General features: G+C 40.6%; 1 protein-coding gene across 1 annotated transcript in view; it reads left to right on the forward strand.

The window, feature by feature from the left end:
* The window catches only part of edar (ectodysplasin A receptor), a 33,450-nt gene extending 11,520 nt beyond the window's left edge, over positions 1-21,930 (forward strand). Inside the window, exons 2-12 of the mRNA XM_046403969.1 lie at positions 832-897; positions 3,780-3,899; positions 6,007-6,188; positions 9,573-9,658; positions 13,313-13,390; positions 13,509-13,634; positions 13,718-13,792; positions 16,176-16,248; positions 18,004-18,310; positions 18,436-18,499; positions 18,982-21,930. Of these exons, the coding sequence (XP_046259925.1) occupies positions 847-897; positions 3,780-3,899; positions 6,007-6,188; positions 9,573-9,658; positions 13,313-13,390; positions 13,509-13,634; positions 13,718-13,792; positions 16,176-16,248; positions 18,004-18,310; positions 18,436-18,499; positions 18,982-19,367 (1,548 nt within the window). The 5' untranslated portion in view covers positions 832-846 and the 3' untranslated portion in view covers positions 19,368-21,930. The remainder of the gene's footprint in view (positions 1-831; positions 898-3,779; positions 3,900-6,006; positions 6,189-9,572; positions 9,659-13,312; positions 13,391-13,508; positions 13,635-13,717; positions 13,793-16,175; positions 16,249-18,003; positions 18,311-18,435; positions 18,500-18,981) is intronic.
* The last annotated feature ends 1,472 nt before the right edge of the window (positions 21,931-23,402 follow it).

Here is a 23,402-nt window from a genome sequence, read left to right on the forward strand (position 1 = left end):
CTGGACAGTGTACCCCGCCACATTTCGAAAACAGCTCAGGAATGTCTCAAGGACCACAACAACATCCCATCCCAAATTGATCGAGAATCTATGGGAAACACCGGAATAAACCGATGGGGTGGGGTGGAAGGGCCCATCTGGTAGAAGGGTGGAGGCACAGGACCCAAAGGATCCAATGCTGGTCACTACAAAATACCCCCAGAGGTCCTGTGACCCTTCACCTGACAGGTCAGAGCTCTTTTGGTAGCACAAGGGAGACCTTCAAAATGTCAAGCAAGTGGTTTAATGTTGCAACTGATTGGAATTTATCTATGCATGTTGACCATTTAGATGTTATATCACTCAGAAAATGCATCCTAAGCTTAACTAGCAGTAAAAGATTACCACGAAAGAGTAGTTTTACACATATTGGTTACAACTCTTGCAGGTGTGAAACCAGACTTTAAAAATGTTTATACTGGCCTTCAACTGAGTTTTAGTGTTGACAAAAATTCCTAGGGCAAAAGAAAAAGAAATAGGCACATAATTAAACGTTAGTAAGGGATATCACTCTGTTGAAGCAGAGGTTAGCCAGCGGTGAGGTGTGCCAGAGGAATGCCACGGGCTGCTCTGTTGCTATTACATGTTTATAGGCGATGACGTGATGGCAAGAGTACAGCGAACTCATCTGGGCCACACACACACACACACAATGTGCCCGCTGACAGCTCTAGCACTGGCAGGAATGCTTCGATTCATGACTTTGCTGTTTTGTCAGTGAAGTCTGGTGCAGAAGCATGATCGCGTTACAACAAATGACCCTTTCTCTTTGTCTTTCTCCCTTGTCTCCAGGAAGAAGACGCAAACATGTCCGAGAGGAGAGGTCAGAAGAAGTCCGTCTTTCTGTCCTCATTATTAGTAAGTTCTTATTCTTTTCCTTTGTTTCCTGTCCCATGCTCTTGAATTTCCTCTCTCCTCTTATTTAAATTCTGTTCTTAATTCCTTCATTCAACTCCAATCCCAAACTAATTTCCATTTCCATTATGTTTTCCATTGGTCCTCCCTCATTTCTTTCTCCTCTGCTTCACCTCCTCCCATCTTTTCCTTTCCCTTGCCCTTTTTAACATAATGTCAAGCAGTAGCTTAACTACAAAATCACCATCCTAAAAAAAGTTTTATCGGTCCGTCAGTATGGATAATAAGCCACAGTCGACTCCACACTTGGCACTGCATCATTCAGACTTTTGGGGTTGTGTGCCAGCAGCTTCCATAACTTTGCAGCACTTGTACCAATTAGTCAACCTTTGAGATTTTCACAGAGCAGATATCTTCATAATCTGACCGGGAATCTTAAGATTCCCTGCTTGTTTTTGATGTTGAAACCCACTGGCGGAGTTCCCAAGAAGCTCCTCCACCTTACCCTCTCGCTCCTCTGTTTTCCTCTGATCAGTCACTATGTGCACATGCAGGCTGACACAAGAGCACTTAGCCAAGAAGAAAGAGACATTTGGACCAAGTCAAGGGGGTGTCGATTTACTACACCACCAAGTAATGGCATTCGAAATGTATTACTAGTAATTCTGAAACCACTTATATAAACTACATTTCTGAGATTTCTGAAAGTGCAGCGAAGATCCATGTGCTTATCTGAGTACTTCCATTACATGAGACTTTTGCTTCTGCTCCACTACATTTTCAAGAGAAATATGTGAAATACTAAAACTGATTAGTCAACGAATAGTTAGTTTCTTCAAGGACAAACAAAGAGCTGCTACATAAAATCTGTGCTACAGTTGCACAGATTTTAAGAGAAAGCCTATGAACACGAGGCTTATAGACAGCGGCTTGCTAAAGACCTGTGACACAGACAAGTGGCAGAGGATGTGTCATACAGTTGTTTTCCTTCCAGTGGGTCATCACTGTGTCCAAATCTTCAGGACAGATGAAACCAAAACATGGTGCTTGTCAGGTACAACTTAAATTGCACTACAGAAACTGTACATCAGGTGTGCTTCAGTTTCCATTTGTATCTGTTTTAAATTATACACATATCACTTGCTTTGAGAAGATCGGGTTCCATACAAACACTGCATACACATAAGTACAGACAGTGTAGATTTGCATATTTTCTAAAATGGTGTCTGCCTTCACGAGATGGTTATGAGGAAGCGGAGAACGAGAGGGAGGTGTTATTAAAACAATGGAGAAAAGATGGAGAGACTTAGTCATGCACTCATTTTCTTTGCATCCGTCATTTTCTGGACTGCAGATGATTTTTAAAAGTCAGTTAGTTTGTTTGGAAAAGAACAAAGTGTGCTGGTAAAGCTTTAAATACCAGCTGCTACTTATTACACTGAGCCACAATGACACAATGCCACACACACACAGATAACAGTACACAGGCACATAAGCAAATACTGCTGTTGTGCAAACTCTCTCCCTCTCACACACACACACACACACACACGCATACACACACAAAGATACACGCATGAGCTCACACACAGTATCGCAGATGAAGAAGTCAGGGTATGATGTTTGTTTTCTTTGCTGTTTGGCTTTTGCCAATTAAAATGATGATGTTGATTCTCAGCCAGTTGTTGTTTACGGAATAAATCAGCCATCATCCACTGCAGTTATTTATCTCTGCCGCTGCTGCAGATGTTCACTGCGAATCATGGACTTTTAAATGTCTTAAGCAGAAACAAGCAAATGTACAAGATTGGGAGCGATTTCACAGTTTTATAGGAAAAACAGATTGAAAATGTGACAAATCAGCGGGCGAATGTGCAGTCCACCTGTGACGCGTTGGCGATGATGCAGTTTGATGCAGTTTACTGTATTTACTGTATTAGAGATCAGTACTGTCCTGCCTATCTGGGGGAAGATCTGACTTTAATATCAGTGAATTCTCAAGAGAGATTTTGATCCAACCTTCCACATGTGTTGAACAATCTGAAGTTAAAGTTTTCCAGTCTGGTACTGAAAATAAATCCTTTTTGCAGAGCTATGGCTAATTACAAAAACATTGAAGGTACAAGAAATTTTACGACACTGCATCTGCCCAACAATATTTTATTATTATTACCAAGTTAGTAATCAGTTCAGAGGACTAATAAAAACAAAAACTTGACTACTGAAAAGTTTTCTCAACTTGGCCTCTGCAAGGAAAGTAATTGAACCAAATCAGTGGCTGATTTCAGCAGTTTTAACCTTTTGGTCCAACATTCTTGACTTATGACTACAGGCAGGCTACACATAAATTAAAAGAAATGCAGCTATTACTACATTCTGCTGAGAAATATTTGAAATGGTTCAAACAAAACTAAAAGATTTTGTAGAGAATCAGATCTGCTAAAATTAATGTGAAAATTAATGAAAGAAAAGTTAATAAAAAGTAAAAAAAAAAAAAAGTTAATTTCTGAGTTTATTAATTTTAACATTTACATGTTGATTTGTATCTGCATATATGTTTTATATGTTATGAACACCAGAAATGCAAAGTTAAATATTAAAATGAACATAATAAATAAATATTTGCAAGAACTAACTGGCAAATGGCTATAAGCCTCCCCCAAAAACAAACAAACAAACAAATAACCTTGAAAGATGTACTAAGAAATTTTCTTCAGCATTTATTTATTAGTTTATTATACTGCAGATCTACCACTGATCTAGTGGCCAGGTTGGTTGTTTATTATTGTTATATTATTATTATTGACATGTCGTGACTCACTTTTTCATGTCTGTCACTCTCTCCCTGTCTGTCTGTCCTTCTGTCTCTCACTCTGTCCCTCCAGGTGTGTTGTATGTTTGCTAGTGCTGAGTATTCCAGCTGTGGAGAGTACGAATTCTTCAACCAGACCAGTAACAGCTGCCAGGCCTGCCCTCAGTGTCAGCCAGGACAAGAGCCGCATATGGTGAGACAGACACACACAAACACACAAATTGATAAATAGCACGAAAGCTGACCTTCCTACGTGTCATTTTTACTCAGACCACCCACACACACACGCACACACACACAGCTGCACAGTGAGGAGTGCCTAGATCCAAATGAACAATTTCTTCTGGTTTATTGCTCTCATTGACATGGGTGTGAAGGCATGCATTACAGTGAATGACTTGCAGTAGTCACATAGTGATTTAGCCTCCGTCAGTCAGTCTGCCGACAGCCAAAGCAAACACAGCCAAGGTAAACGCTTCATTTGGCACCCCAGGGTGCCATACCCACTTAAGAGAGACAGCCGCACTCAAGGGTGAACAGAATGAATTATAGTCACTGTAATTTATTTGGGTGGGGAAAACGCTTTATATTTTGAGTATCGTCTTGATTTCAGTAATTTTACTGTTATGTAGTCATGTATTTATTTATGTATGATCTTGCAGCGTGCAGATTTTCTGGGAGTCATGTATTTGTTACATTGGGTAAATTAGGACTGGATCCACCTGTACAAACAAGGAGAAGTTATTTCTATAAAACTCACAATTTATCTGAGTAGTTTGCAAGGGTTATGGTTTTAGAAAGCTGAATAAGTTGAGAAGTTCAAACATTAGTAAACTACAAAGGTTTGAACTTGTCGAAGCGATCCGCTGTCCATAATAGAGTCGGCAATGAGAAGCTCAGTCCGATAAGCGCAGAGCTCTATCATAAAGGGACGTCTGACATGAGAGAAACATGAGAGAAAGAAGGACATTTAATCAGTGAGATGAGAGTCCCCCTTTGCACTTTCTCCTGCCCGTTTGATCCTCAGTCTGTAATTCATGTCTTATTTCATTCCTCTGAGCTTTCCCTGTGTGTGTGTGTGTGTGTGTGTGTGTGTGTTTGTGTGCATGTTTCTTGACGCCCTTTTAATCATGGGATAACCATAGGGTTCCTCCTCTTCACAAAGACTTTACAAAGTGGTTACTCACACAAACACACACACACACACTACAAAGAAATCCACATCCATATGTATATGTAGGTTTAACACTGAGATTCAGACTTGTATCTCTGATTTGAAAGTGATGGTGAGGAAACATTCAGGAACTAAGTACTGAAGTTTCAAGGCAGCTTGAATAATGTATGAAAGCTGCTCAGCATTGAGGATATGGTGGTTTAAGATGCACTGCAACCTCTCCAGTTTGATTCTGCTTGGGACCTTTGCTGCATGTCATGCCTTCATTCCTCTTCTATAGTTACCTTCTTTCCCAGTCAAGTTACAGTTAAGTTAGACCAATAAAGTCAGCGACAAACTCTCTGTTGTCAATTCTACGTTTTTCTCTACCACCTCTTACATTTATTATATTCAAACAAGCAACAAATTTGCTTTGAAAAGAAAGACGCTTTCAATTGGGAAAAGCTTTATGTGAACGAACAGAAGCAGAGCCATGGTGATCCTGTGTACAAAAGATCCAAAGCGAGCTTTAATCGAATGCGACAAGATGTTGCCGATAGCTTGGCGCAGATTTATATCAAACAATCACACTGAGACCTAACGGACGTGAAACAGAAGGAAAGAAATATCAGATTTCTCCAAGAGTCGGTCTACTGTAGCCCAAAGCCAGGAGGCACTGGCTTCTTTTAACAGATGGATGAAAGGAAGATGGAAATGAAAGATGAAAGCAAGGGCACAAAAGAAGGAGAGAGAGTGTGTCTGGATGTTTTTGTGTGAGTGTGTGGCCTGCTGTTTTGCCTCCCCACTCTGAGGAATTAACATGCAGAGAATGGAGGTAGAGATCAACAGCAGAAAACAACAATGATGAGTTTGTTATTGTGAACACACGCACACACACACACACACACACACACACGAGGACCTCTGGGACCAAACAGATTTCTTCTTTTGTCATCTCAAAACAGTACAGCCAGATTTGGACTGGACACAGATAGAAACAGATGTGTGTTTGTGTATGTGCGCATCTGTGCTTTTTGTTAATGTGTGTGTCCTCAGCACAGTTGGAAATCATCGTCAATCATCTACTGTCACACAGAAATGTGTATTTGTTTTTATGAATGTGTATGTGTCTGTGTGTGTTTTGCAGACCTGTGGCTACGGTGTGAAGGATGAGGACTTTGCCTGTGTGCCGTGCCCTCAGGGGAAATATTCCAAAGGGAAGTATGAGATCTGCAGACGCCATAAAGACTGTGACGCCCTCTACAAAGCCACAGTTCGAGTGGCAGGAACTCCGGAGAGCGACGCTGAATGTGGACCTTGTTTACCAGGGTAAACAGCACAAACACAAGACTCCATTTGCTTCAATACCGTTTACCAACACAATGGCACCAGACACTTACTACACAATACTGCACATCCTCAAAATACTTTGCTTAAAAGTTGCAAAGCAGGAGCAAGAGCCAGACTTCACTTGCCTTTCTTGGTGCACTGCTGCATTTCATGCCCTTTGGTACCAATATTTACATGCACCCTGATGTTCGCTTTAGTTACGTGAAACTAAACTGTTGAAGTATTTGTGTTATGAAAAATAACCACATAAGGTGTTGTGGTGCCTGTGCCCATACTGCAGTGTATTTTTGGAGACCTTGTAAATTAAATACATGATGATAAATCAGGAACTGTATGCCCTGTCTGCGAATTTTATTGTTGTTGTTGTTGGCCATGCAAGGCGCTAGCAATACAACGATGACTTGGTTGCCTCTGTCAGCCAATTAGAGGCTGTGCCCCTGACTTGTTTGCCAACCCCCTGTCCCCCTACATGCATTAGTGGAAAGCACTGAGTGATACTGCAGCTATTGTGTACTGGTAATTTTCAGTTTTTCAAATGGCAGACTGACATTTCAGATATTTGGAGAGGCACTGTCAGTGTCTGTGGTGCGCTACTGACTGAAGCACGTAAGCCCTGTATAGACTATGAATGTTGATGATGTTGACTTTTTTTCCCCCTTTTTTAACATTAGATCTAGACTATGTAGACAAAAGTATTCATACACACCTCTTTATTACTGAATTCAAGTGTGGTATGGGGCTTTTTACGGGGGTTGGGCTGGGCCCCTGACTTCCAGTGAAGGGAAATGTTAATGCTTCAGCATACCAAGACATTTTGGACAATGCTATGCTTCCAACAATTTGGGGAAGGCCCTTTTTTATTCCAGCATGACTGTGTCCCAGTGCACAAAGCAAAGCTCCATAAAGACATGGTTGGAAGAGTTTGGTGTGGAAGAACTTGACTGGCTCACACACAGCCCCCCATCCAACACCTTCAGAATGAACTGTAACAGAGACTGTGAGCCAGGCCTTTTGTCCAACATCAGTGTCTCACCTCATAAATGCTGTACTGCATGGATGGGCAAAAGTCTCCACACAAACACTTCTTAGAAGATTGGAAGCTGTCGCAGCTGCAAAGGAGGGACCAACTCCATATTAATGTCCATGTATTTAGAATGCAATGCCATTAAAATCCCTGTTGTTGTAATGGTCAGGTGCCCCAATACTTTTGTGTTTATAACATATATTGTATATACAGAGATAACGTATGGTACTGCACATTGGCATTAAACAGTATGAATTCAATTCTTGTTACACGTACAGTATGCACAGACATCCTTTAATTCTTAGCCTGAGTTGACATGATTGGACCACCCTGTTGTTTGTCTTCATTTTAATACGGTGCCTCTCTTTATGTGCAAACACACACTAAATCTTAAACTCTTAAACTTTTCCTGCACATGACAGCCATGGATGCAACCCCGTCATTTAAAAATATTAAGTCAGTGAAGGGTGTTTAAACCCTTACCAAACCTTCCTCTCCTCCTCATCCTCCCTTGTGCTGCCCATCATCCTTCCTCTTGCTTTCTTTCAGCTGTGTTGACACCAAACTATGTCTTTCTTTCTTTCTTTCTCACAGTCTTCAGCAAGTTAAATGACTTGGAGCTCCTGCTCTGTGACAGATATTTTAGAGAATCCATGATTATTTTTCTCAGTCATATTCCATCTGATATCTATCACTGAATGTGGGTAGTATATAATGAAGTCTTGAAGAAATTGCCATAAATATTAAAAATGCATGATTTGGGGCTATTGGATAACCCTCCCACTCCAACAGAGAGAGCTTAATGTCGAAATCTCCTCCTCTTCTAATCAGTCTTGATGCTGTCCTTCCGCCTTCTACTTTTCTTGGCTCTTGGTCTCTTCTGACAGGATGTTTTTGCTTTTGATTAGCGTGATTGTTGCAGAAAGGAGTGTACTCAGGAACTCAAGAGTTTGGTCATGTCTGCGTCTGTATCTGTATTCTGAAAGTTCTACCTATAGGTCTTTTTGTGCACTGCATTGAGCAGAGCGCACACATGCAGAACAGAACAGGCCTGAACAGTTGTACTTAAGTTCAGTCAAAGCCTGGAAAAAACCTGGAAGAATATGAGAATTGATCTGTCATGACATGTTCATCTGCTGGTTTCCCTGGTCAGCAGCTTCAGCAGCTCTTTAAAATAATTACTGCCTAAAAACTATTATTATATAAGCAGTGAGTTCATGTGGACTTAATTTGTCATTATTATCTGTGATATATTATCAATATATAACAGTACTTTACTACTACTAATTACAATGTGTCTATAATATTAGCTGTAAGATTGCATATAATGTTACTGATAATATTAAAAGAAAGAATGCTGTCATTTGTTATTGATTACCAAGAAATTTGTGCTTTTATCTGGATGTAAAAAAAAGTATGAACTCAGCTCTTCTTGTTTTGTGTAATGTTCATGTTTCGGTTTAACTGACTGACAGTGTGAAAGATTTTTGTGTCTATCAATCTCCTAATTAGTTTGCTACTATTTTAGATGAGGGTGTGCGAAAGATCTGTGAACGTTAAGCAGATTTTCTGCTTGCAATCATATCAAACCATTTCAAATCCAATCTGAGTAATGCTTAGTGACAGACAAGATGATTTGTTCTTCATAACTGAGTCAGAAGATAAGATGTGTGCTCATCTTCATTAACTGTTTAACCTGTGTTGTTAATGTCTAATGGCATCAAAAGCACCCCCCCCCCCCCCCCCACACACACACACACTTGTGGTTCCCTCACCTGTCTGTCCAACTAAATCCTGATTGAAGCAGTTGCTCTGACCGGATTTATTAAAATCATCAGTTCATTACCTGCACACTGCTCACATTAGGTGTTCACACTGCCTAAATGATTTATCACCACACCCACAGCTCACAGACTCCTTGTTGCCTACTCCTCTCTTTTCCTCTAATAGATGCCTTGTGACTCAGGGTGATAAAATGTATCAAGCCATGCTTAGTGCCTTCAGGGGATCAATTATGTACATTTCTTCACTTAGTCAAACTTTTAACCTCAGCTTCTTCCCCATACTTACGCACCATGTAGGTACAGTATGTGGATGAGATAGGGAGGCCGCATACTTTATGCACACACCTGCCATGCTTGCTGATTACTTGCATTTTAGAATAGTTTTCGCTTAAAAATTTTCTCTTTTCCTGTCTAGCCGATTTCTCTCTTCAGGGTTTTTGTTGTTACCTTTCTTATGACAAGAATCTCTCACAAAGTATCTCCTTCAGTTAAGTCTAACCAGGTCTAGGGTTGCCTGATACAGTGTGGTCTTATGCTCATGTATTTTTCTCCCAGGTATTACATGCTGGAAAACAGACCCAAGAACCTCTATGGGATGGTTTGCCACTCCTGCCAGAATGCACCACGTAACACCAAAGAATGTAAGACCAACCTCTTTACAGTTTCATACCACCCCCCCCCCCCCCCCACTTCCTTCCTTGCAAACTTTTTTTATTCTCCTTTCAGCTATGAATTCCCCCTTTTCTTTCTCAGCATTTGGATTACAAGCTAGCAAAACATTAAAGTTTTCTGTGACATTGAAAGGAAATAAAAGAGGACAGGCTGTCCAAAAGCAGATGTTGAAAGCCTGGACTTAGTTTGAGGAAACATGCGGGGGTCGGAGGTGGTGCTGAGTTCTCTCAGACCCTCTGGTCACTGTCCTCCCCTGTCAACAATCCACGCTGATGGATACAAAGGAGCTGAACACCCCACTTCCCCTCATGCAGCTCATCTGCATCTTTTCTTGCTCGAGCAGGGTGTTTGGCAGCTTATTCATAACCTCGCTGATTACCCTGCATACCTGACACTGTGTGTACATGCGTGGCGCCAACTGTTGCTGCAGCCACATCTCCGGACAATAATATTTACCAGAGATTGTCTCCATTTTTCCGTTTTCCATTCACTATCAGCCTCAGCAGTTCATAAACATTTCTTAGCACTTACACAATAACGCAAAGCGCGAACCTTGTCGAATGAAAACCCTTGGTCTGATTAATCCACTATAAACTAAGGTATTTTACTTTGTAGATTCCTTTCAGTACACCAGTAGATGGCAGTCAGGAAAAAAAAAGAAGTTTCTGATATTTTGCAAACTTTTAATTTGCTTTTAACTGTGGTGGTAATAAATACAGAAATATTGCCACCATATGATACAGTCTGAAAGCAAGTTGTGCTGAAAAAACTACAAGTTTTTTGGAAATTGGTTGGTATCTTCTCTTTGAGCAGGGCCTGAGTGATTGGAAGATCCAAAAGTAATGTTTCAATGCTGTAACTGAAATTTACATCTTTTTACAAAAAGTTTCAGATATAGCTAAAAACACCAATAAAATGACAAGATAAGGACATTAGAATTAGATACTGTGGATGTAGTACTATGTAGTTTGAAAATCAGTCTGAACATTTAATTCTGCAAAGGAACATTATCTTTTAGCGGTGATGTCAATAGACATCTAATGTAGTTTCATATTTTTGGTTCATTATTTTGTATTATTTTATGTTAGGTGTTAAGTTTAAAACAAGTCAGGAAAAAGAAAATTGTCCGTAAGATGAGTATTTCTTGCAGAGCTGGAGCCCAATATTTTCACTGTCTTGTTGTGTCCTGATGTGACACAGATCTCATTGATTAAAAACTGAGAGAAAGTCAATGGGATCTGAACAGTGTTTCTGATCCTGTAAAGACACATTGTGGCAATCATATTTATGGGCTCATAGCTGCTCAAAAGCCCCTATGAATGTAACTGAAGAGCCTGGAAATGAATTTTATTGTCATTGTGTCATATTTAATGAGTGTGTTTTGAAAGATGAAAACCCCAAAAAACAGCCCAGGCCTGCAGAGGAAAAGGGTGTGAAGTAGGAACAGGAAAGTGTGTGTGTGTGTGTGTCTGTGTGTGTGTGTCTGTGTTTATGAATAAACACTTGCTTTTCAACACTACCCTAATTATGTCTCCCAGGCACGGAAAAGAGTGAATGAATGATACTGTAAAGTGACAGAATGATGTAACACACACACACAGACAGAGTTGCATCAATCCTTTCATCAAAATCTTGACAAGAAAGCAAATACGCCAAAGTCCTTAAAAGTCCAGTTATTAATTTTAAGATATTAACAATCTTTTTTAGATACTTTTTGGCTCTTCAGCCTTGTTTAAGACTCAGCTCTGTTTGTTGTTTAAAAAATGACATTCATAGCCTTTAATGAAGTTTATATCTGTGTAAACGTGTGATACTAATCAATGACAGGAGGTTGCAGAACAGGTAGTAAAAAATATGAAAACCTTTCCAGATAAAACCCAACATTCATCAAAGCAAGCTATTAGTGCAGTGCGGTTCTGCGATGAGTTTGATTAGTCTGGATAAAAGATAAAAATCATCACACAGAGCTTTCTCTCTTTCTCTGTATTTGTTAAGTCAGGCTGTGGTACATTTTAATTAAACCCTCAGATGAGAACTTATAAATAATGCACCCAAAAGAGTAAACAAAAAAAAAAAAAAAAAAAAGGAACTGAAAGCCGGAGTTATACTTGCTCAGGGTGAAGGCAGGCTGACACTCGCCATGTAATCTGTAAATTACCCTGGCTCCTGCAGAGCTCTGTGTGTGTGTGTGTGTGATAATTAAAACTTCAGCGGTTATGAGAAAGAAAAAAAAAGATGATTAGCATGTTAGTGCTTGTGCTGATGCTACTCTTTGGCAGGCAGACATTATGAGTCCGTAGGCATCACTACATTTCCACTGTCGCCGTTTGGTTTTCTGTGAGTTTTGCGATGTACCTGTGGAGACACCAGACACACGTGTGGCTTGATATCGCGGTTTCACACTTTATCTTTAATGTCTTTATCAGAAGTTAACCTTGGCTTCGTCCCTGTTTTCAGAGCTATTACTGATCTCACCTCAAAGAAAAATGCTTTGATTTTTTTTTTTTTCCCTCTGTCTCCTTCTGCGCCTCTCAGTTTGTTTAGACCTGAGTACCAGATTGCCCTGCAGAATTATATTTTTACACTGTGTATTCAGCCTGTGAGATGTGATTAAGAGATGAAACCGCACAATGCTAAACAGAATTCCAGTTCAGGCTCATATCCTTATCCAGAGAGTGTAAACACATACCCGGAGTTAATGTCTGCAGCCACAGGGCACTGATATGTGTGTGTGAGTGTGTGTGTGTGTGTGTGTGTGTGTGTGTGTGTGAGATGACATGAGGCTCTGAGACCATGGGAAGTGGCAGGGCACATGCCAAAGAGGTCTACAGTGTTTCAACGTGGTGAAATAAAAGACTGATTAAAAGAGCTGATTTATGAGCTGCCAGGAGTTTACAGCTCACATTAAAAAAAGAGGAAAAGCAGTTCATGTATAGTCCAGAAAGAGAGGTAGAGCGAAGGAGGGGGGACTTGGACAGAGAGCTGCCTCCTTGTGTCCGCACTACCCAGTAAAACAGACGGGGGTTGGAAAGGGCCTGAGAGAGAGAGAGAGGCAAGGCTTGGGGCATAAAATTTGATTCTGTGAAATGTTACTGCTTGCAAAATGATGTCATACAACACTGTTTGGGGGAATAAAAGTCAATAAAATGCAAGACCAGATCTATCATGTCCAAATAGTATTTCTGGTTCTCCTGTAAACTTTAAAGAAACAGTTCAACATCTTGGGAGAGACGCTTATTTTTCTTGTGAAGACTTAAATGAAAAAACACCACCATCACAAACACCACCATCACACGAAATGAGGAAGCTGACCTTCCTCATTTCTAAGGTAACAAAATCCACCTACAAGCACCTCCTAAAGCACAGTAACTTACATTTTACATCTTGGTAAATCATTACTTTGGACAAAGGCTAATTATTTCCTCCTGTGTCGAGTCTTGGCGCAAAGCTAAACTAAGCCTTACGGCAGTAAACACCTCTGATTTGGGCACAGGTACGAATGATGAATGAGTGACGGTAGCTAGGATTTTTCCTGCAATGGATATGTGAGCACATATAAAAATTCTTTCACTGTCAGCACAGTTTATGGATTGAACGTATGTGTCTGCGTATGTGTTTCACAGGCATGCCAAGCAGCGGGCCAAGAGAAAAACCTCTAATTGACCCTGGCAGCACTACTGTGTTCCCTCATCCACACAAAGGTACACACACAAACACACTCAGGCAAAAATATTCATTACTATCCATACTGTCTTTGTTCTGTCACACACACACATACCCATGAATCATTAATACTACATCATTGCCTCCGTGTTTCAGATTCCACCGGACAAGGTCACTTAGCAACAGCTCTCATTATCGCCATGTCAACCATTTTCATCATGGCCATTGCCATCGTCCTCATCATTATGTTTTACATCCTGAAGGCCAAACCGAGTGGCCAGGGTGAGACAGACACACGCACGCACACACGCACACACAGATGTTAAAGGTTAGCCTTTATGTTTTATTTAATTGTCTGTGTGCAGCTTGTTGTTCCGGACAAGTTGTGAAGGCTGTGGAAGCTCAGACCAACAAACAGGAAGACAAGAAAGATGTCCCTGGTGAGACATGACACACACACACACACACACACAAACACACTTGCAGTTAATAATTAAAGAGTTCACACACAACATTTAAGCTTCTAAATGGCAACCTGTTCGGTGTCTCTCACAAACTGACTTAACTCCAGTCTGTATTCTGGCCTCATAATTGTTGGTCTCTAGCAGCAAAAACAATGAGTGTGTTTACACACACACACACTAGTTTGTTTAAGTCCTGGTTAGGAACTTTATCCTGCTTTCTATTATATTCCGGATATGATGTTTACATGAAACATACGTTATCATTTTATTTATATCCTGCTGCTAATATTATCCATGTTTTTGGACGTCCGGATGGGTGCAGGCACTCGCAGGCCTTCAATCAAGTATTCCATCTAGTTTATTCAGGTTTCTGAAAGTAAGTTTTGCCATTTAAATGCAAAAAACACATAAAATGTAATTCTTCAAAAATCAGTTCAATGATTAGAACGCTTGCAAGCACGTGAGCTATGTGAGAAACAGAAGAAACAGTAAACAGGCCATTACTGTTAACATAAAACTTCTCTTGCACTTTGCTCAGTTTGTAAATGAGATCCTTCGAAATATATACAGAAGCAGTTCAGAGTTAATGTACTTAAAAATTCACTCTGGATCATATAAAGACACACTAAGCGACATAATTAGAGTAACTACAGTATAATTAGTTTTAGATACCACCCAGCAGTGATTAGACTAACACTGGATGTAACTCTACTCAATCCTGCGGAAAAATCCTCCCTGATGTTGATTCAGGTAACTGTATGTCTGTCTTATTTGTTTAGCCCAAACACTGTGTGCTGTCTGTGGATGAGTTTATATCCACAAAAGTATTATCCAACACTTTCCTGTACTGAGCTGATAATGTTTTTTAGTTTTTTTTTTCTCCAATTGAAGCTGAAGATTCCAGATTTGTTTCCTACTGATGTTTTACTCACAGTTTCTGGAGCAGCATGTGTGCATGTATAAATGATGTGACGCTTTCACTCTCAGTTTGTGCTACAATCTGCTCTTCAGACACCAATGCATTGCTGATTAAGTGTTTATTAAATATATACCCAGACAAAGCGTATCATCCTATCACATCTGTTTGAGTCACATTTAAATGTTAATGCAGTGTTCTCTTTGTCTAGTTTGTATTTGCATATTTGTCACCTGTACAGGTATATGTGTGTGTGTGTGTGTGTGTGTCGGGTGGGGGGTAGCAGACCTGCAGAATGATGAATGCATCGTGGTGGAATTTGAAGCTTCCATAGCTAAAGCCATACGTTGCTTTAGGCGCCATTTCTCCTGACAATGATGCCCTGTTCAATTTTTACTCCCAGACTGACTGACTAACCACTTACATGTGGTGTGACGCAGAGCACGCATGCACACACACACCTACTGTATCTGTAACCGCAGACACATTATGTGGTCCAACGGCGGCACTGATTTAATAACCTAATAGGTAAAAAATATGATAAAGTAGTTATAGCATGATTAACAAATAAATATTTGCATTGTTACTTAATGGTCTGTTACCCTGCTTGTGTGCGTGTGTGTGTGTGTGTGCACTGGTGCGTGTATGTGGAGAAAAGCCCATTGCTTGAAGCTCTACCGGAGCTGTCACTCACATAGAGTTAATAAGGCTGTGAGATGAAAGACACAGATGCTTAAATTCACTCTCTCTCTCTTTCAAACAAAACACACACACACACACAGACACAGAGCATTTGTTCTACTTAGATATTCAGTCATTCCACTGTCTATCCCTATCAGTATCCATGATGCAAGTGTAATTTAACATAATAGTCACTGTAATCATTTTATGCATCATTCAGGCTGCAGTTTTTCTCTTCAAGGTGTACGTCCTTTTAGCCTCAGGAATCTGCTGTCTTTTGTGTACACCAACATCTGTTAAAACATGGAGGTTTAATCCAGTCTTGCATGGCGATTTAAAAAAACAAAACAAAACTCAGAGCCCACAAAATCAAATATGAGATTGTTACGTTTCTGTTCGGTTATTTACGTGTGTAAAAACTGCGGCACGCACATTCACTAAAGACTAAAGTGAGAATGTGTAACCTATGAAAGAAGAACACTTAAGATTCAAAACAATCTTAGGAAATTAAGGGGAATTCAGACATTCTGCTGTAATTGGATCTCGTTGTTCAGCTGAAGTGTGAGTGTGACTTTTGTTTTAAATCCACACTAATCCTGCAGACGTTTGGGGAAAGAAACAGCACCAGCTGTCAGGACCATCATGTTTCAAGATTTCAGCATATTTGCAGTGTAATCATGACTGACTTTTCTGTCTGTCGTTTCTGTATTTGTGATTTTAAAAAGCCACCAATCCACCTCTGTATTTTTTGTTCTCTCTTAGACAATGTGGTGATCTACTCTGAGAAAGATGAGTTTGACAAACTAAAAGCTCCTCCTCAGAAGACGGTGAAAAGGTGAGAGACACGTCTGATTCACAAACATTTCAGTGTTTTTTCATTAATCCACTAAAACTTGAAAGGGATTTACACTTATTTCTTTACAAAGGTGTATTATTCTTGTCACAAAACTCCGGATGAAACGACCATTTCTGGCCTGTAAAAAAAACACAAGTGCCTTTCATCACCAGCATTTTGGGTGTATGTGTACATATGTCTATGAATTAGGTACATCTACAATAACAATGTACATTATTGCATAATTTGTGCTTGTTCTTTGGTGAAGTTTATGCTTCACAAGTGTGCAAGTACTGAATGTATGGGAAATATGCAGCGAAATATTTTCTGTACATCACTGTGTCCTTATCTTAGTGTGCATTGTGTGTGTGTGTGTCGTGTCACAAAGACTTTGCACAATAGAAAGAAGCTTTTGCAATTTTTTTTTTCAGCCTGTAATTAAGCCAAAGCAGAACAAGTCACAGCAGTAGTAATATCATTGCTGCTGGCCCTTATTTTCTTTGGCTGTATCTATGTATATGCATGCATATGTGTGTGTGTGTGTGTGTGTGTGTGTGTGTGTGTGTGTGTGTGTGTAAAGGGCATGTAAAGAGCAAGTTCAGTTGAGGTTTTTTGTTTTTAATGAAGCAGAGAGCCATTATGTGGCTTCGGAGCTGGCAGAGAGGAGGGTTTGGGGTGGAGGTGGGGGAGGTGGGGTGAGGGGTTGAGATAGCATAGATGAGCCCTGAAGCCTAGCAAACTCTAAGAGACTGATAGAAGGGGTAGTTGTTATGGATAGGGGTATTTATTCCAGGCTTCACCTAAAACCACCGCCGGGTCCTGGTAGACAACAAAAGAACTCCAGTTTTCTCACCTGCGTCTTTCTGCATACATCTCATCCCTCATGTGCAGACAATGCTGCTTTATGGGTGCTAGTGGGTGAATGTGCAGAGAGAAGGGTGGGAAGGGAAGGGAATAGATGACAGCATACAGTATTGCACACCAGCCTACACTAGACCATTGTGTCCTTACAGTGTCTGTAGTGAACATGCTTAGATTGATATGCTGTTCCACTGTATGGAAGAGGGTGTGAATTCGAGAATAGATGTGCTACACATGCACATGCACACAGTCCTCAGCATCAATAGCAGTAAACAGTGTGGTATAGCAGCATGCCAGAGGATGTGCTAACTCACTGCTTTAGCTGCCAGAGTAGGTGTTAGATGTCCAGGAAACAATGCTATTTTGTGTGTGTTCAGGAAAAGAGCGTGGGACTGCAAAACAATGGCATTCTGTGAGCATCTCTGTCAACAAGGTGCTTTTGGGAGAAAATCCAGCGCAGGCAAAGGGAGGAATAGGGATGGGTAATAAAATGATATTACATGATATCATGTGGTAAAGGACAGAGCTATTTCAGTCAATCACAGTAACAGCTTAGAAACATCAGCAGCTACGGCAACAACAACAACAGCATTCTTCTCCTCACTGAAATCACTCACTTTGATTTCACAAAATTGCAAAGACACCAGTCATTCAGTGCGCGTTAGCAGCATCTCACAGCTGAACATGAAAAACAGTATGCAATCCATAATACTCATGTTGCACATTTAAACGTTAGCAAATAGAACGCAACCTTCTGCTAAGCCTACTGGTAGTAAGAATAGAGCCACTGGACATCATACAGTATGTATTCTAACTGTTTTATGAAATACCAGTTGAGCAGTTGAGTATGTGCACATGTACTTATGTTCAAATACGTATCTCCTTTGTGTGCAGTGAAAATGATGCATCATCAGAGAACGAGCAGCTGTTGAGTCGTAGCATTGACAGCGATGAGGAGGCGGCGTCTGAGAAGCAAGGATCAGCTGAGACCAACAACCCGAACCTGTGCCTCGTCAACGTGGGAAACAAGCCTGACCTCTGCCTGCTCTCTCTTGGCCTCTTGGACCGCGACCGAGCCTGCAACGGGACATCCACCATTGCAGCCAGCCAGGACGTCAACCTCCCGAGTCCCACCCACATCGCCAGCACCAACCACATCAGCAGTGTGAACGCAATCAACAACAACAATAAAACCCCAGGGGTAGGTAGACTTAGCTTTCAAAGGCATTACTGGAGTAAAAATATGATTATGACGAGATCCTCAGTTCACTTTCATCTGGAATATTTTGTCATGTTATTTATATATACATATATATTACCACACAGATGCTACAGAGTCGAAGGAAAAAGATCCTGGATCTGTACACCAGAGCGTGCAATGTGACAGAGGGTAAGTCTCTCTTACAGATGGTAACATACATCTTATCAAGCATTGTAATCAAGCACTGATAATAATGTGGGGGCATTTTACTTCTTTTATTAAATATTTTGTCGGTGTTGAAGCGAGAAATTGACTTCAGGAAGTGCTTTAGGAAGTGAAACTGTATTACCCCATATTTTTCGTAGAAAAAAAATCTGACTATAAATAAATACGTTTGTAAAGAAGTAAAAGTGTGTGCAAGAATGCAGCAACTGGATGGGTGCAAAATAAAACAGCCAACTATTTCATCTATAGTTTTTAACTGATTTCTTAAAATGAAGGCATAAATCAATAAGATTTCAATGCACTCCATCAAATATCAGTCTGGGCCCTGCGAAGCGACCAACTGACTGTCCCTGTAGTCACAACTAGCATAGCTAAAAATGAAATTTTGTCTGATCTAATTGACAGTTAACATAACAGTCAGTTCTAAAACGCTTGTCCCTTTCCAGGCCTGAGCCCCACTGAGCTTCCCTTTGACTGCCTGGAGAAGGCCAGTCGCATGCTGAGCTCTTCCTACAGCAGCGAGGCGGCTGTGGTGAAGACGTGGAGGCATCTGGCCGAGAGCTTTGGGCTGAAGCGTGACGAGATCGGCGGCATGAGTGACGGCCTGCAGCTTTTCGAGAGAGTGAGCACGGCTGGCTACAGCATCCCCGACCTTCTCACTCGCCTTGTGCAGATCGAGAGGCTGGACGCCGTGGAGTCGCTCTGCTCTGATGTTCTGGGCACCAGTGAGATGGGGGCAGCTGTTGGACGGCAGGGCATCAACAGTTTTCACAGCCAGTTGGTCTGTCCATCGCCATGCTCATCTCCATCTCAGCGCTGTGCCAGTGTCTAAATATGTCGTAGAGCAGAGACTTGGGTGCCTTACAATACAGATGTATGTAAAGAAGATACTGCTCTGACAAGGAGGACATCATATGTGCAGTATAAACCTAACCCCCATCACATGAAGAATGTACGCGGACTTCCCGGTGCACAATCCTTTGCTATTAGGGGCTTTCTCTTTCAAGAAGCTAGTGACCTGAAATACTTTGTGTGGCCTTCATTTTCTATCTTTCTAAAGTGCTACAGAGTTTGAGAAAGACAAAAATTTGAGAGGAGAGATTGAGATTACTCTTTAGTTTACCAGTTCAGATATTTTCTCTTCTGCAAGAAAAAAATAATCACAGTTACAGTCACAGTTTCCTGTTATTAGATTTTTGTCTTTCTCAAATGCTAAGGAATTTTAGCAAAAAATAACTGCGCTGGACGCAATACAGTAGCAGCTTCTTTCTTTTTTGATTCAAAATTTTGTATTTGGTTTTTAAAAAAATCACTTAAAAAGATGTAATGGTAAAGGTAGCAGTGCCAGCTAAATGCCTTTCTTGCAGGCACACCTGTGTAAAAGTGCATTATAGGAGGGAGGACAGGAGAAGCCTTCTAAGTTGTCCTGTCACTGAACCCTGTAATCGGGACCACAACCTGCAGCTGGCACAACTAAATGTTTGCATCCGTACAAAGAAAGTGATCTAGTTTGACCGCGGCATTAGTTAGCATTCATAACTTTGGCTACGTGGTCGTCATACAAGAACGACAGCAGATATTAGCTCCCGGCGTAAAATGCAATCACTATGCCCAGCTGGAAATGCTTAAACTTCACTCAGATCAGTTATCATCTGGTTCCCCACCAAATCTCTCTGTGTCACCAACACACACACAACTGCAATCAATATTACAAAGTAAAAGTATTTTTATTTTCTTAGAATGACCTAGAGATATTATGTTGATATCTGGAACTGAATGCTTAAAATGTCTTTTTTCCCTCAACACTGACCTGATATTGCAATGTTGTTGACTTTTCACTTCATAAGCCTGTTAAGTGTGGAAACACTGATCACAAACAGATAAAAGATTACAGAAAAGTTCAGCCGATCATTCGCATAAAAAAACCAAACAGATTGAACCATTTAGGTGGTGTGTTCAGTCTCACATGAACGCATCAGTACTCTGCTGCTCGTATTCTGCCTAAACATGCATGTAAATCCACTTTCCAGAACTTTAACACACAGACCAACACTCTCCCTGACTGCAACTACTTCCTCAGCACTGACCCAGTCTGTGACCCCCCCCCAATAATTCTTCCTCTTTATTATTCCCCTTTTACCCCAATGCTGCGGTCTAGCGCTGCCGCCAGCCCTAATTATTTGGCGTGTGGCTCCGAGGCCCCTAATAGGCTGAAGTGTTGCGGTTTACAGAGCCGGTGCAAAGTGTCTGTGATTTCCAGCACCCAATTAAGCATTTAGGGCCACTTAACCACTGAAAGCCCAGTGGAAAAGCTGTAAAACGCGACATTAAGAAGGGAGATGCCACAGTGGAGGGATGACTGACTGGCCCCGGGGTGGCTGCTCTGTGAACGGCATAAGAATGCAGCTGGTCGTGGTGGAAGCAGCGCTATGGTTGTCCTATAACGTCTGACCTTACTCAGCTTTTGTGGTTGGCTCAGTCATGCTCAGACAGGATTTGAGCTCCCCTCTCCCCTATGGGACCTATATGGCAAATGAGAACAATATGCAGTTGTATGGGTTGTCCTCTTCCGAAAGCAGCTGAAGCCAGTTAAGTGTTGTGCATACAGAGACTGAGGGTGGCTCAGATAAACATCAAGTTAAAAGTGTGTCACATTAATGCTCACCTCAGCTGCATTAATACATGATGTTAACAGATACAATGCTGTAGGTCAGCGTCCTGCATTCTCGAGCACTTAAGCTTCAAAACTCAGCAATAAGCTCCAAAGGCCATCTTCAACAAACAATGTCAAGACTCTGATCTCATTTCTTTGGAATAGGACTGTTCTTTATCCTTAAGATCCTTATCCTTATCCACCCAAATCAAACACATCACCCTCTGTCAAGTTCTTTTTCCAATGCTTTTTTTGTTCATATTTGACATTGCAAACTCTGGGGCAGGACTCCAGTACTTTAACTTAATTAACGTGCATGTTTATGAAGCATGTATTCATTTTCTTTCTTTTTCTTTCTTTACTTATCTCCTGTAAAGGCGACTAAAAAGCTCAAATTCAAATATACTGCCTTTTTAAAATGGGGTTGTCTTCATCAAGTCCTATTCAATTCAAAGCAAGCTTAACTTGTTATTTTTAGCATGATTTGTGCTGTTGAACTTTTGTAAATAATGCAATTGGTTGAATGAACTGAACTGAACGAATCCTGTTTTCAGACTTCTTGTCTGACATATATTATGCAGATACACCGAAGCCAGTCATGAATTACTTACCTCAGGAGCACACACAGTATAGCAGAACATGTAGAAACACACACAAACTCATCACCAAACCAAAAGTATAACTGTATATATAACTTATTGCTGTACATAATGTATACATTAATAAAGATGTATGAAAATGGCTTGTTATTTGAATTTTATCATGTGATAACTGATACAATGAATTTTGTTCAAGAAAGGAACTCTGGATGGGACCATCAGGATTATGGAACAAACTGGCCTGAAGAACGTGAAATAGCAAAAGCATTCCATGCAATAAGATAACAAGAGTCAAATGCAATGTTAGTGGCTCTGAGAAGCTGTACTTAAATACAGTGTTGCTTCGAGCTAAATGCTACCACTGGCACGCTAACATGCCAATAGCTCCAAGCAGATGTTTAGCAGGTACCTTCTTTACCCTGTTCACCATCTTAGTTTAGCCTGTTAACACGCTGACATTTGCTAACTGGGACAAAATGCTAAGTATAGTTCAGTATGAAGAGAAGACGTTAGTTTTCCAGGTGTTTGTTCACAAACCAAAGTACCGGACAAATTAAAATATTGACCTGTTAATGATGCTACATAAAAAAGTTAGGTCATCACTGAAGTTTTTACAGTTCATCCCCAGGGCAGCATGAGTACCTGTTCTAAACTCCAAAGCTAATAACTGTAGATACCTTTTACCCCAAATCATTAACAGACTCATGGTGGTGCTAGAAACAAGTCAGGGAGTCACGAAAGCATGAATGTCTGGAAAACATCAAAAAGACATTTTAGTCTGGACTAAAGTGGCACACTACCATCCAGAGAGCCACACCCCCGGCATGTCTACAATTTAATCGTTTTCATGGAAATAAAATTAACAGTACAGCACTGATCCAAATCCATTAAAATGGAATGATGATAATGTCAGAGGTGAATGACACTGAAGTATACTAAATAAGCCCGTATAGTGGTCAGCCATTAGAGCAGACACTGACAGGGTCTGTTAATGGTTTAGAGACACCAAATAGCAAATCACTATCACAACATTTTTCAGCTCATTCAAAACTCCCCCACAGTTAATTATAGGCCATTAAATGTGACATATTATTTACATGGTTCATCAAACGAGAAATTATTTCACTAGTAAAAGACTATAGGATAAGATTAGTAGACCTTAACTTCACTCAGGCGTTAGTTCTGACCCTCAAATGCACATTCGGCTCTGTCAAACCACCCCTCTCATTTGAAGATAATAACGTATTTCACCTTGTTTTATTGCATAGTTTCTTTAAAGGTTTTTCATCACTTTCTGTTCATTTTGTAACCTTTTGTGAACTGCATTTTATAGATTCCTGATTTATGGACCATATATTTCATTTCAGAGGATGAAAGGATGCTGACCTGCACCAACATAAACTGTTTTCTCAACCTGGAGGAATTTTGCTTTGGGCAGCATTTAAATAAATCCCTATGCTGCACCAAATCATCATTTATTTTCTTCACTAAAGACTTTCAAGACTAAAGACATTAGCCACCTGATGTCACCTCTGTACACCCCCCTGTTATCAGGCTTGGTGTGTGGGTGTGTGTTCACAGCAGGATTCCCAAGGCTTCAGCTAAACAATTAGGT

The sequence above is a fragment of the Scatophagus argus genome, chromosome 11 (assembly GCF_020382885.2).
Source record: "Scatophagus argus isolate fScaArg1 chromosome 11, fScaArg1.pri, whole genome shotgun sequence".
Classification (NCBI taxonomy): Eukaryota; Metazoa; Chordata; class Actinopteri; family Scatophagidae; genus Scatophagus; species Scatophagus argus.